The sequence below is a fragment of the Balaenoptera acutorostrata genome, chromosome 18 (genome assembly GCF_949987535.1).
Source record: "Balaenoptera acutorostrata chromosome 18, mBalAcu1.1, whole genome shotgun sequence".
NCBI lineage: Eukaryota > Metazoa > Chordata > Mammalia > Artiodactyla > Balaenopteridae > Balaenoptera > Balaenoptera acutorostrata.
In genome coordinates this window covers 8,748,209-8,762,847 of record NC_080081.1, presented here as the reverse complement: position 1 = coordinate 8,762,847, position 14,639 = coordinate 8,748,209, and the positions used below count along the sequence as shown (strand labels likewise).

The following is a 14,639-nucleotide window of genomic DNA, read 5'->3' as shown; positions in this document are numbered from 1 at the left end:
AAGTTTTTGCTCCGTGCTTTGAGGAGACAGGAGTGGTCTACTGGCAAATGGTCAGTGGCTCAGCATCAAAAGGAACGGTCCAAATCAAAAACCTGTGGTCAGAACATCCTAGACACCGCCCTCTTTTCCCTTCCCAAATTCAAACTGGCCACTGAGATAGAGGGACTCCACTTCCTCTCCAGCCCCTGTCACTGCCTTATTTCTGACCTCACCACTTCCTCTGTGGCCTTTCTTACCTTCAATCCCACTCCACGCAAAGATATTTTCCACACTGTTGCCATAATGATTATCTAAAGGGTAAAGCTGACCAAAAGGCTTCAAGATTCCAAAACAGCTTTACTGAAAGATTCACTGCAAATGGCTACTGCAAAATTAAGGACACAAGAGGCACCTAAAACAGAAGACTCTAAGTAGTGACTTCTACTACTCCCCGTATCCATCACCTCAGTCTTCACTGTCTGCTCGTCCTCTATCTGAATTGCCTTTCCACTCTGAAGAAACTACAAGACCATAAACAAATTAGTGACAGTACAGATGCGCCCACGCCTGCCCTTGAAGGGTGGCCCCCAAATGCGCCCCTCTCAGAGTTCATGGGACTCCACGGGATTCTCCAGGAAACCAGTAAACCGCTACCAGTTATTCTCTTAAGCAGCCAGTAGGAAACTCAAGTTAAAATTAGTGAAAGACCTTGCCAAATTCAGGTAGATGCCAGAGCTACACTCTACTTTAAACCCCACTTGCTCTGGAGCCTAAGAAAACTGGCAGATGCCAGAGAATTCTTACCAGAGTCAGCTCTCCTGCATCTCTGTCTGTAGTGCCCAGTTGAGAGGGGAAAGGAAAATCTCACGCTGTTCCTTCCTTTCCAAGATGCACTGGTTGTGGATCCTTTCTCTCCCAGGGACAGCTATTGCCTTCTTGTTTGTCTCATTTTGGGTCTTGAGAACTTGGCCTGGGCACCATCAGGCTGAGGGCCCTCAAAATACGGCCGGACGGAAGTGTGGATGGCATGCCACTTGCAGCTAGTGTCCTACTGACCGTTGCCAGCGCTCAGGGGAACTACGTCTTTCTTTGGCTACCTTTGGATGTGGCTCTGGATCTTGGGAGGGTAGGATCGTTTGCACATTCTTTGGGGACACCTCTTGAGTCCAACAGGTTGTTCAGTACTGCCAGGAATATTTACTGTTTGTCTCGGCTGAAACCTGACAAGATATTTGAAAAAAAAACAAAACAAAACTTTTTTTTTTAAGTAGCTCTACTGTGAGAATTTGGCCAGACTGGAAGCTGATATTCAGAGCCTGATAGGAACTTTTTTTGAGGCCTCCTCCCCTAAGCTAAGTGAAACTATGTATACCCAGAAGGAAAGACCTTCCAAAACAAAAAGCTCTAAATCTAGAACACAGAAATCTTTTTATTTCCATCTTAGTTGAAGACCTTCTCCAGGATCTAAAGATGCAAACAGAAGATAATGTAGTTGGATGGGTGATCAGCCCTTTGATGTCATAAAGGTTGCAACTCAATTCTTTGAAGAATTAAAAACAACTATCCCTGTCTCAGGAACTGAGTCTTTGTAAGAACAGAAATGCAGCTACGGAAGCAAATCAAAGCCCATCTATCCTTTATACCAATCCCAAAACCTCCCCTATGCTGACACGTATTGTAAAATTCTGGATTTAGGAAACAAAAGTCCTTCTTGGAGGCACTTACTTTCTTTCCCTGTGCCTTGAGATGTAAATATTCTACCCAGTCTTCTTGAGGAACTGATGGCCAGTTCTTTGAAAAGCAAACTTCAGGGAGGTAATTCTTATCATAAGGGGAACAAAAAAAGGTAAAAAGACTATTTGGAAACTAGGCCAACAAAAAGTCTTTAAAAAGTGTAAAGCCATCTGAGCAGGTAACCTTAACCTACTCCATCCGCGGAAACACAATTTGGATCTAGCTGTTCTTTTATAAACTAGTGAGCTTGCCTTATCATACCCTCAAAATAGTCTTTTTCAACTTCTAAATATACAGTGAAGTTGTGTGTGTGTTTTAAAATGTGAAGATGCTTGTGATTCTTCTCAATAGTCCAAGATAACAGAAGGAAAAACAAGCCAAGGTAGGTCGAGTCCTCTCCAAAAAATGTTTAGAGACCGCAGGAAAAGACATCTGGGGAATACAACAGATACAAAGGAATGCCATCTGTTTCAGCACCCATCACACAACTCTGTAAAATGCATGAAGATCTCTTGGTGGTGTCACCAGTAAAATACAACGCGTGTCTTCTTCCAGGGCTCAAAGCTGTGAACTGTGCTTTCCCTACCACTCAAAACCGGCTCTTGGAAGAGTCACCTCTGCACCGGGAAGGAGTTGCCACACCTCTAAAAGGTCGGTCATGAGCCTGCAGGTGGCCTTCGATCTCTGAAAGCCTCGGGTTTAAAGTACAACTTAAATATACTCAACGTAGTCCAGGAGAGATACAGGGAAGAGGGAGAAGTTCACTCAGAATCCGGATCGGGTGGAAAGTTACATGACGCTTGGAACATGAGAGCGGGGGCCGACCTGAGATTATTCTAATCAACGCCCTTGCACTGCCGTCGAAGAAACTGAGGCCCAGAGAACTTCAGGAGCCCTCCTCGGCCTCCCAGTAGCTACTGCGGGCTGGGCTCATGCTCTCCCAGTCCGGAACTTGGGCGCATCCTTTTCCTCTAAACCCTGCAGCGCGTCGAGGGGAGGCGGCCACCTGTGGGCTGGAACCAAACTCTTCTGCCGCCCTTCGGCCCGGGGACACACTGGTGCGGGCGCGAGGTCGCCGGCCCGGGGCCCGCCAAGGTGCGCCGCGTCAACGGCCTGCGCGGCCCGCGCACCCCGCGGCTTCCGGCCACGTGGTTTCCATAGCAACGGCTGCGCCGGCCTCCGACACCCCAGAGACGCTCCAGGGTCAGAGGTCATCCCTGTGGCAACGGAAACCTCCCGCGCTACGGCGGCTCGGACGGGCCGCTTCCGCCGCATTGCGCTGCAGAGCCCCAGACTCCCCGAGGAGTGGATCGCGGTGTGGCCGGTCCCGGGAGTTGTGGCCGCGGGTCACAACGGAGGAAGGCCACGCGTCGCCTGCGTGCCTCCTCTCTTCGGGGCTCCATTAGGCAGACTCCGAGCCCGGCTCCGGCCAGATCCCCGAGGGGCCCGACTCCTGGAAGCAGATCCGAGCCGCAGAGGTGGCCGGCTCGCGGCGAGCAGAAAACAGTCCACGGCCCGCTCGCTGCTCTGGCAAGTGGGGCTCTGCCCCGGTCGTGCGTCCGCCTTTGCCGGTGGCTCCGGAGGGCGGAAGCTGAGTAGCTGAGTGTGGTTTTGGGAAAGCAGGGCGCCACCAAGTTTGCAGATGACTGCTTCAAAACGGAAAAGAACAAAATAGGAAGGGCGGGGGCACCTCCTTTCAAAGCAAGTGAAACTCGAGGCTGTTGAGGTGCTGTCCCCTCTAGAACGGAAACATGCCACATCGGATGGTGGCCAGTGACCATCTTCACAGAAAGGAGTTCCGACAGGAAGAGAGAAATAATTCAAATTCACTGCACTGTTTTTCGGAATGCCTTCCTTTTGGAGAACATTAAAGATCAGAAAAGAAAATGAAGGGGGGGCCCTTGCAGAGGGAACCAAATGGTGCCCTAACACTTGTTACTTAAAGGCTGAACGGGCCAGAAGGGGTGAACGCGCTTGTGTGTTTGAGGAAGGCCTGAGCCCAGGGAATGTTTGCAAACCATGTTTCAGGATGCCCTGGCGTGGAGCATGAAGAGAAAGAAGGCCACTAACAGCTTTTTTTCCTTCTTGGTTTTACCATTTAGAAGCCAAATTCTTGGTTGGCACTGCTGGAAAGGAGTTAAGTGAACTTAACCAAGTAAATTGTATGACAGTGGCAGTTAAGTCCCACAGTTAACTTTCTCAGAGAACCCTATTTTTCACCAGTAGTTCATTTAATACAAATGTATTGAAATGAAAACCTGAGACTTGTCATAACCTGAGTTTTTGTCAGGGGACAGCGATAAAGGCAACAGTGCTCAACAACTGTTAGGTGACTTTCTTCGATGGTGTTAGTAGGTTAGATAAACAAAAACTTCAGTGTTCCCTGTAAAACATGTCTGCACTATGTCTCCTTTTTTGCTTTCATGTTTAGGAAAGCCCTAAGAATTCCTCCTTTCAACTCCTCTTCCCTTCATCATCCTACCTTTTACTTCTGGCCAAAGCAGAAAATTAGTTTGTACCAACTAGAGAAATATACAGGGAAAACATCAAGACATACTTGGTCCTTCAGAAGCAGAATAGCAAAAAAAAAAATTTAGTGCATCTCTGCAGGCATATGGAGGAACTGAGAAGTCGCCCTCAGACAATTCCCTGCTGTTCTGTGCTCAAGTTCAACTCTTATAACTAAATGTCGCACATGGTACACGATCTAAAACCCTAAGAAACACCACACAGACTATGGTACCAGGCACACAGACGTGTCAGCAGGTATTTCCCTGACCCACTGTCCCTCCTGGAGGTGGCAGTAAGTTGAGCTCAAAGGTTTTATTAAGAATATAGACACGATGCAACGTCTCATTTAAAACTTAGTAGAGCAGCTTCAAATATACTGTTCAAACATCCCAACTGTTTCCCCATAAGGCATAAGAAACTCTTGAATAAATGCTTCCATTTTGAGACATCTACATATTTATAGAAAGCTTATGAGTCAATTGAGTGAGTTAATGATGCCAAAATGTACAAAGGAGCAAAAACCTTGGTTGTTGTCCTTGTTACAATATGTATAAAAACACTTCACAAAAGTCCTCAGTGTTTGTGTTGCTAAAACATGGAAGACTGGGTTTGAACATTTTTAAAGGAGGGGCTCCGCGTGGGAAACGTGAACCATAGAATTAGCTTTAGCACCTTCTGAAAGCAATGCATCGTTTGAACGGATGTTCTCAGGGAGGCTGCCTAAGATGAGAACAGGCTGGATATGGGTACAACTAAAGTGATCTCCACTGTTAAAACCAACTTTAGATGATCACTGATTGGATTTCACACTTGTTAACTTGGATATAAATTAAAACAAACATAAAACAAAACAGTTGACACTCCCAACAAGTCAATACTTGGAAGCCTACCTAACATGCCATCCTTTGGTTCAGGAAGTGCTACTGCCTGCAAAACTCATTTTGCTGCTTCAGTAATGAAGCTTCCTAGATGGAATCCAAGACCCACTCATATTACATGGAATCCCACGCTGAAGGCAAGCATATTAGAAAGAGAAGGACCTTACATCTGTTTGGTGTTCCAGCCATGCAGTCTGAATTTGATGTCTCCATTTTACATATGCTCAGTGTTTAGAAATGCACAGGTTATGGACCATTTGTGGCTCACCCAGCTCTACAGGAACCCAAGATGAGTTGGCAGGCAGAGGAGAAGGGGTGAAAAATGCTTACTCTTTTTTCTTCTCCCTCTTCCTATTTTCTCACTTCTCAAAGCCATGACCGCCCCTAGATGTAAAGCAAGTATCTTTAAAAGAATAACATGTATTTAAGTGAGTGACAGCGGCACACCAGATGTTTTTGGCACCTAAAACAGCTTAGTCAAAGGCAAAAGCAGAGCTGGAAGACACCCCAAAAAAGTAGGAAATAGAAAGTGACAGTGACTTCTACCAAGCCCTGCTTGTTTCATCTCAAAGTTTCATGGCAGAGAGGTAGACAGTTCAGAAGAGGAAACACTCAGGGCCATGAGTTTGTGGGATTTTCTAAATGTGCTCCACAGAACTAGGTCTAGGGCATCCGCTTCATACCCTCCTTGCCACAAACACTGGTACCCAATAAAATTACATCTGGTTACAATTTTTCTTAAAATCTCTGCTTTCCAAAATCCTATCAAGCCATGGAAGTTTGTATGTGTGAGTAGCTGTATATATTTGAGGGTCTGTGGCTTCCTTTGCCTGTTGGACATTATGTATCTGAAGAGACATCCATGATACGACCTTCGTATTTATCTTTAGTGTGGACTTTTTTTTTTTTTTAATACTTATTTATTTATTTATTTATTTGGTTGTGCTGGGCCTTAGTTGTGGTAGGCGGGCTCCTTAGTTGTGGCATGCAAACTCCTAGTTGCGGCATACATGTGCCATCTAGTTCCCCAAGCCGGGCCCCCTGCATTGGGAGCACGGAGTCTTAACCACTGCGCCACCAGGAAAGTCCCCTATTGTGGACTTCTTTTTTCCAACCATATTTATTTCCTTAGTAGCCATTGCTCAGATTTCAGTGACCTAGATTATTTTCCAAACTGGCCTGTGACACACGTCGGTCAGTCCAAACTCTCAGTACTAATTTAAAGAAACATATCAACCCCTCCTCCAGGCAAAGTAAGTGCCTTGGACTCAGTATTCCCCATTTAATGATCTGCCTAAAATACAGTCACCTTGCATGACTCATGCAGTGAGAGTTGAAGCAGGTAACATCTATTCTAAACATATAGCTATTCCTCTACTGGGAAAATAAGGGAAGGTAGGACATTAAGCATGTGTGTGTGTGTGTGTGTGTGTGTGTGTCCTCTGATAATAGTTGTATTGTGAGATATTGGACATGTTTATGAAGACAGTAAATTTACTATCCAGGATTTCTAAGCTATTGCAATTTATTTTAAAAAGCATATATTCATGCTCTTTTCCAGTTAACTTTTACATAAAAACAACTAAAAAAAACCTACTTAATTAACACCTCTTATTTAAACATGAATTAAGAACTTTTGGGTAGATGAGTAACTTTGCCCTTAAGTTCATGACTCTATTATTTGCTTATTTCTACACCAACCTGATTATATAGCAGTGCTCTGAAATTCCTCTCAGGAACCCCTGACCAAACTGCCTGTACTGCTTGACAATTTAAAGCAGTGGGAATAATCAGTAAATTATTTTATAACTTACAAAGATGGGGAAGAAAAATTCATCTAATAAGAAGTCGTTACACCAAATTCATGATCCTACTACTGGTACATGCAGGTATTCTGACAAGCTTCTTAGTTTGAAACCAGTTAATTGTCCTCGTTTTAGACTTAAGATAATATAATAGGTAGTAGTCAATCTGTTCTTTTTGGTTTTAACAGTTAAGAGGATTTTAGTCTTTGTTTTATTTCAATTACCCAATTAAGTTCTTAGTTATACTGCTATCTTGGGATCAAAAACCTGCAAATGATTATAGGCTTCATGTTAATAGCAGAAGGAGAATGGAATTTACCAACTACAGTCCTGAAAGGGAATAGCTAAGCATGGGATGGTTTAAGCTCAAAAGGCAAAACTTTTAGAAGGTGAAATACATAGTGACACATTAATGTCCCATTTAAAAAATAATTTACAAAATGCTCCAACTCCCAGGTTAGAACTCTCACCCCTGGCAATCTAAGACTTAAGCTATCCTAGTGGAATAGTTGGAGTGGTTGTTAGAGTTCGAGTTAACCCATCAATTCACCCCCGAGTACTTTAGCATTCATAAGCTGCAAAATAAATTGCTCTAAAAATAAGTCGTCATTTGTTTGACACCTTCCAAACGCCTCGGAAGGAAAAAAAAATCCATTCCAGAGAGATGAAAGTGGGTGGGGTGCGGGAGGTGTAATAAAAAGATCTTGAATCGTGTATGGGTGAAACTTAGCGTTTCCAGTAAAACTGTTTACAAAAAAAAAAAAAAAAAGACATTATCAAAGGAAGTAAGGAAACTTCTTGTTCCATGCTGAATTATTGCCCACTCTCCAGCACTATGGAGGGACTGACTTCAAGATCCCTAAACAAATGGCCAAGTCTAAAGAAATGCTTTTCTAGTAGTCCTGTCTCAGAGGGAGCTAAATCTTTTCAAAGAAGAACACAAGAAGGCTTCAAAAACCAGTAATTTTACTGTGTGAGGGAGGAACCCCACCGCAGCCCTTGGCTTGTCCCACTTTAGGAAGTCTTGCCAAAAGGGTCTTCGCGTGAACTTGTGAGATGGTAGTGTTGCAGATCTAGCTATGACCAAGGCATCAGCAAGCGCTGGGCTTCATGCGGGGTTAGGGTACACCTGACAGCCCAACTGGAGACGTGGTTGGTAAGGTGACCACACTGCTTTCTCCTTGGGTAACTCTCAGGATGGTGGGATCATCTCAGAGCTGCTAAACGCTAAGTTAAGAGAGAAAGTGGTCAAAGGACCGGGGACAGAGGGGGTGGGGGTCAGGTGGGGGGGAAGAAGCGGGGGACGGGAAGACAGCGGGGAGAGCTAGAGCACAGGGATGAGAACTCCAGGACGGAGGCACTGAGCCCGCTGCAGCACCGCGCCCACAGACTCAACAGCCATCCGAAGGTCCCAGCTGACGGCAACTGCCAGGCGTCCGCCAGCACGCGAGCATCTGCCCTTCTGGACGGTCTCAGAACTCGCAGTTTCCCTTCTGCCGCAGCAGAGGGGGCTGCAAGGGGAGCTCAGCCTCCACACCCACCGCCTCCATCCCCGCCCACCCACACCTCCTCCTCCTCCTCCTCCCCCTCCCACTCCCACTCCCCCTCCCCTTCTCTCCTCCTCCTCCTCCTCCCCTCCCCCTCCCCCTCCTCCCCCTCCCCCCTCCCCCTCCCCCTCCTCCTCCTCTCGATCCCTGGCACCCGCAGGCGGCAGCTCACTGGGAGCGCGCCGCCCAACTAGGCTGCATTAGGCAGCTTCGGAGGCAGGGAGGCGAGAGCCACTTGCTGCCCGGCCGCTGGGGCTCCGGGTGCCAGCGTGGCCCCCGGCGGAGCTCGGGGTGTCAGGGCGCCCGCGGGGAGCCGTGATCTACTACACCGCAGTGCCGGCGTCAGGAGCCTCGGACCCCCGGGCTGCCGCTGCAGGACGGCCAGGGCCCCGCCCCCAACAGGACCCCAGACACAAAACACCCAGCCCGGGTCCCTCCCCGGCCTGAAGCGAACCGGGGGACACCACACACCCCCCGCCGCCGGCGCGCGCGGCTCCCGGACCCGCTGCGCCCAGCCTCCTCGCCCGTGCGCCGCCGCCGCCACGCAGCCCTCCGGCCTGGCCTCCCCGGGGTTGCTCGCCCACAGCTCCGCGGCCGCCCCCAAACGCCTCAGACTGAGATAGCGGGAAGTGAACCCCGGGGACCCGACTCCCCGAATCACCTGCATTTGCATTTCTTATGTAATGTACTGCAAGTTTCCCGGTTGGAGCCTTTTGGAATGGGGGCGCACGATCACCAGGAGGCTGAAGCAGGGACCCGGGGCCAGGCTCATCCCACCCGGGGGACCCAGATGCCGGGCTAGGACACTGCTTTTTAAAAGGGAGGTTTAAATTACATATACTAGAGAGACCGGGCTTGTCTGCTCCGTCTGGGGTTCCCTCCCGGCATGAGCCCTGCTCAAGTTTTCCCAGCGGCAGGCGTGTCGGGGGCAGACGGGGGAAGGAGTTCATACTTCGGCACGCGGAGCTAGACGGGGGCGGGAGGCGGGGGCTGACGGAGGAGCGGGGCCGCGACGGAGGGGGCCTCTTTTCCTTTGGTGAAGGTGATGGGGTGGCGAATATTGTGCAAGCTACTCAGAAAGTCTAGAGCAGGTTCTCGGCACCGAGCTACGTCCCCGGACCTGCAGCACGAGTCAGGGGAGCTCGCGGTTCTTTCTCCTGGCAACTACCGAAGCTTCAACTGCCTCGGGCCAAACCTTAAGCCATAAACCCTTCAATATTCCACCAAACATCGTCAACCAGATACATTCCAAAAAAAGAAAAAAAAAAAAGTTTCCTCCTCCCTCCTAGTGATGGATTGTGTCACAGCCAAGAGATGCTGGTAATGATTTGGGGCTCACAGACGCCGATCCAGCTGCTACTTGTTTATCCATGCAACACCTCTATACACAACGCTGTCCTGGTCCTTCTCTGTTTCCCCTGCCTTCCTGCATAGCCGAACTGCAGATCTAGCTCAATGAGCAACAGACAGGTTATTATGAGGAAAAACATAACATGATGCATGTTTTGCTTACCAGTTGGGTTCTTGTTTTTCTTAAGACTCTTGCCACAAAGACACTGCAGCATATGCGTTCCTTTGCTGAAAATGTTCCAAAGAAACCACATTGATTTGGGCGAAAAGCAATCCAGCAGCTTAGACACCCTGAGAAAGAAGAGATCCTTGTGGTTGCATAATAATAATTTGAAATCAGTTCTCCTGAAGAGGGGCACCGGTTTTACCATAGGAAAAACGATAATATTCCGGATCTTCTCCCAGTTTTTTCCCCTCACGTGGTATATTTCTTTGAGACTTCTCAGTGATTGTTTTTTTTCGGCCAGGGTGAATGATTTATCCCCTTGATCACCACTGGATTATTACCAAACGGTTGGCAAAAAAATCCTTTTTCAGCATGAAGCCAAACAAAAAAGCAAAGAAATCCCAGCTGAGACCAGAACTAATCAGGGAGAACAGTAATGCACAAAAGATCCCCAAAGAGAAAACCATAGCCTTTTAGTTGATCGCTATGAGGCTGGGTGAGTCTGCAGGAGTCAAAGCAGGATTCATCTCACTGAGAGAAGACTGCCATTGTGTAGTCCCTAGGAGAGAAGGAAAGGAAAAAAAAAAAAAAAAAAAGGAAAGAAAGAAAGAAAGAAAAAAGAAAAAGAAAAAAACCACCAGCACACATACACACACCAATACCACCTCCGAGTCTGACGGCCGAAGACACAGCCTCCCTTCTCCCAGTGTCGATTTTTTTTTTTTTTAATAATCGATCGCCAGTGCTCAGGGGGATCCGATTGAACCTGCAGTTCTCAACCACCACGAAGAAAAGATGCAAATCTAGGTGCCCCCTCCCCTGGTCAGGCTGGTAGTAGGTAGAGAGCGCCTCGGATCCCCTGCTGCCTTCCTCTCTCTCTCTCCCAGTTTCCAACAACGGTGAGCATGAGGAAAATCTCCCCTCCGGATTCCTCGCCCAGCCTTGGATGTGAGTTACCGGCATTAGAGGGAGGAGGAGGAGGAGTTGAAGTTTGCATTGAAAAGACTGGCTTTCCATGACGTAGCCACGTGCTTTCAGACCCGTCACCAGTGAGATGCTTCCACCCGCCCGGGGAGGGCAGTGTCACTGCAGTCTCTCCGCTGGTTCCCCTCTCGAAGTCCCCCACCGCTAGCACCCAGCCACAGCCCCACTATTTGACCCTCTCCCTCCTCTGCCCAGCATAATTAGGCTTGCTGCTTGCTCTTGCAGCCAGCTAGCAGCGCCTTCTCTTAAAAGTGAATTTCGAAAAGGAAAATTAATTATAATTAGTAAACCTTAAAAAATACACAAGGTGGAGGGGAGGGGCAGGGGTTTAAATAGAAACAGTAGTTTAGTACCACTCCTTGGCCAAAATTAGTTCCACCTTACATTTTCAAAAGCCGCATCTAAAACATTAAGGAAAACTCAAGTTCCTTTAGTTATTATTTGAATCCTACTTAAAGCACTGTTTGAAAAATATACACTAGGCATATGACAAATATGTACTTGCAGAAACAAGTACTGTTCAAAGGGCAAGCACTAAAATCGGGGTGACAAACTACACTTTGCTGAGGAGGGTCATATGTCAATGAGAACATTTATGCCTTTTCTAGACAGACAGCCTATTATCTTCAAATATTTTTTTGGTACAGAAAGCACTCTGCTTGATTCACACACTAATTCATTGCTTGTTTCTGCACCCATTAATTGAACTAACACTGAATTCACCCCCGTTCACTTAGCTACACTAATATACAATCTTGTCACCGGCCACCACGATCTACCCTAACAAAATGGACAAAATTTCTCTTTCATCAAGATGCAACCCAACTCCCTAGTTTCCCAGAAAATCAAAAGATTTAGGGCAAAGCTATTGATTTCTCTTATCTTATATGGGAAAAAATACAATGTACAAAATAGTACAAACTATTTCAAAGAATAATATAACAAACTCCAGTGTACTTGCTAGTCAAAATTAATAAATGTTAGCATTTCATATTTGTGAGCTGAGCATTTTGGAAAAGTAAAATTGACCACTCTCACTGCTGTTAGGCAAATGAAATAACATTATGCCAGTTTATTTCCACTTTTATGGGAAAATTGACATAAAATGTTTCATTTTTAAAAATATATTTAGAAGCTCCATCTTAATTTCAAAAAATTAAAACTACTACCTCTACTGCATGGAATATCAAACTATCTTATAAACAAATAGATGTAGATTTACGTTGTTGAGTACTGATTTTAAAGAAAATTAACTTCTTAATTATCAGTTGTCAAAATATGAAAATGTAATAAACAACTTTCCCACTGCCAATGTTTTCTAATATTTAGGAGGAATTTTGAGATGCCAAAATTTGTATCCAATATCTTGAACCCTCTGGGGAAATGTCAATTGATTTTACGCAAGATGGAAGAGGAATTTAACACAAGCAAATTTTATGAAAGTTAAGAAAGTTGAAAGTTAAATATGGATGTCCATAATGTGCCTAAGGTATCATGTCATACAGCTTAAAGAAATTACTAAGATTAATTGCAGTCTAAATCAAGTTTGGGAAGTAGGGAAAGAGAGAATAATAAAAGTCCGTGGATTTAACGTCACATGACTTAGAATCAGGCTGAAAAAAAAATTGAAGAGCGGATTCTTTTTTGAAAGAGGTAAAATGGAATAGCATTGCCAATTCATTAGGAAAGAATTTTTGATATCAATCAATCAGGGTCACTTACCACATGCTGCTTCCATAACATTCTGGTGTCCTGTCAGGGGTTCCAGAATATCCCAATATATTACCACTGGACATATACCAGAGAGACAGTTGGATAAAAAATATTCTCCAGCAAGGTCTTCTGAACTCACACAGCTCAAAGGTTCTGTAAAAGCTTGCTGAGTTCCCTGGGGTATTTCACAAGTAAAATCCGGGCACCTGTTCGGTAACTATTGTATCTTTCCATATGCTAAGTTTGTGTAGACAGAGTATTTCTGAAATGAGCTCTTCTTGCATTTCCAAATTGGACTCTCTTCTCTACATTGTGACAGTGAATTTGATCCTTATTAAAATAAAGAATGATTGAATGACTGCCAGAAAGCTATGATTTGTTTTGTATTGGTGGAAAACTTATTACTTCTTTGTCCTGTGACCTAAGGAACAACATAAAAGGTAATTAATTGTGACTACTATTTACTGAGAATCTATTACGTCAGGCACTGTGTTAGTTGCTTCTCTTCTTTTATGCTATTTAAAGGAAGGAGAAATCTTTTCTTACAATGAAAGAAACTTCTATAGTTTTCTTCTATATTTATTGATACATTATTTATTTATATTACATAGGCTATAAATCACATTATTAAATAAACAAAAAATACCAAGTACTTTTGTCTGAAAAAGATGGCCTAACACTTATTCAGGTCACCTTTGCTCCAAGGGAGTTATCATTTCTAATGAGCTCTGAGTAACCCAGTTTAATTATTCAACCAATATTTATTGAGCATTTACCCTGTGAAAGTAACTGTACAAGACTCCATGGTGCATGCTAATTCATAAAATTAAACCAGATTTCCAGTTACACAATAAAGAAGACCAAGGGTGGTTTGCCTCCAGTTTAGGGATGATCCAAAGATACACCAATCTGAGTTCAGACCCGTAAGTTTTGTTTTGGAAGACATCAAAATATTTACTTACCCTTTGCCATGCTACATTCAAATCAATAATAGATGATAAAAATGGAAATTATTAGAAAGTAAATGTAAGCTTTCCCACTAAAGAAAATAAGGAAAACCTCATGGTAACTGTAAAATTGACAGTAACATCTGTAGTATATATAGGTAGAGAAAAATCTTAAGACTGTGTTGTCATAAGGCTCAAGTAAAATAAACCCAGTACTTACAATCAAGTTCGCTTAAAAATTAAATTTCAATTCAGCATATTAGAGTAAGCAAACCTAAAGGTAAGTGTAATGACCATAACACGATAAAATATACATTTTATCTTAATATAGGACATATAAACTTTCATGAGATTAGTCATCAAAAATCTTTGTTAACTATCTTACCATGCTTTTTCTGATTGTTCCCAAGTTACTTTTCTACTTCATTCTTCCTTTTAGCCATAAAGTCCCACCCCCACCACACTTTTGGAAAGGCACATGGATATCCAAACTGAGACTAATTCCCAGCTCCGTTGCAGTTCAGTAGGGTCATGTGACTAGATTCTGACCAATGAGCTGTGAGCAGAAGTGCCGTGTTCAACTTCCGGGTCACATTCTCTAAAGGAAGATGTTCATCTTCCACTTCTCTCTTTTCTCTTTCCTACGAGCTGAAAGGGATGGTGTGGGCGGCTCTGAGACCATGGAAAGGAACACGCCCCAGGAATGAAGTACCGAGATAGGACAAACCCAGGACCATGGACAGAGCAGCCAACCTATCCCGGATTGGCCACCTGCCTCTGTTCTGTTAGATGACAGAAAAAGAAACTTTTATTTTGTTTGAGCCACTGTATTTCTGTGTGACTTTGTTACAGCAGCTTATCCTCCCTACTGTCTTATGGACTGGTCTGGTATTAGTAACAATACACCTAAATATTTGGCTTATTTACTTATATTAAAAGGATAAAGAACACAAGTACGTCACATATAACCTATGGATTGATTCACAGTCGGCCACTCTCCTTTGCAATCACTGTCGCAGCTACTG

The 14,639-nt window shown here is 44.8% G+C and overlaps 1 protein-coding gene across 3 annotated transcripts in view; it reads right to left on the bottom strand.

The window, feature by feature from the left end:
• Positions 1-10,973, bottom strand: part of FGF14 (fibroblast growth factor 14) — a 621,331-nt gene extending 610,358 nt beyond the window's left edge. The window contains exons 1-2 of one of the 3 annotated variants that reach the window (XM_057532955.1): positions 9,968-10,008; positions 784-1,199 (exon numbers count right to left, since the gene is read on the bottom strand). Coding sequence is in view for 1 of the 3 variants with exons in the window: in XM_007196803.2 (XP_007196865.1) it covers positions 9,968-10,175 (208 nt within the window). In the remaining 2 variants the exon portion in view is untranslated. Of the gene's footprint in view, positions 1-783; positions 1,200-1,704; positions 2,815-9,967 lie in introns of those variants that run through there. The other 2 variants (XM_057532954.1, XM_007196803.2) reach the window with 2 other exon arrangements.
• Positions 10,974-14,639: the final 3,666 nt, after the last annotated feature.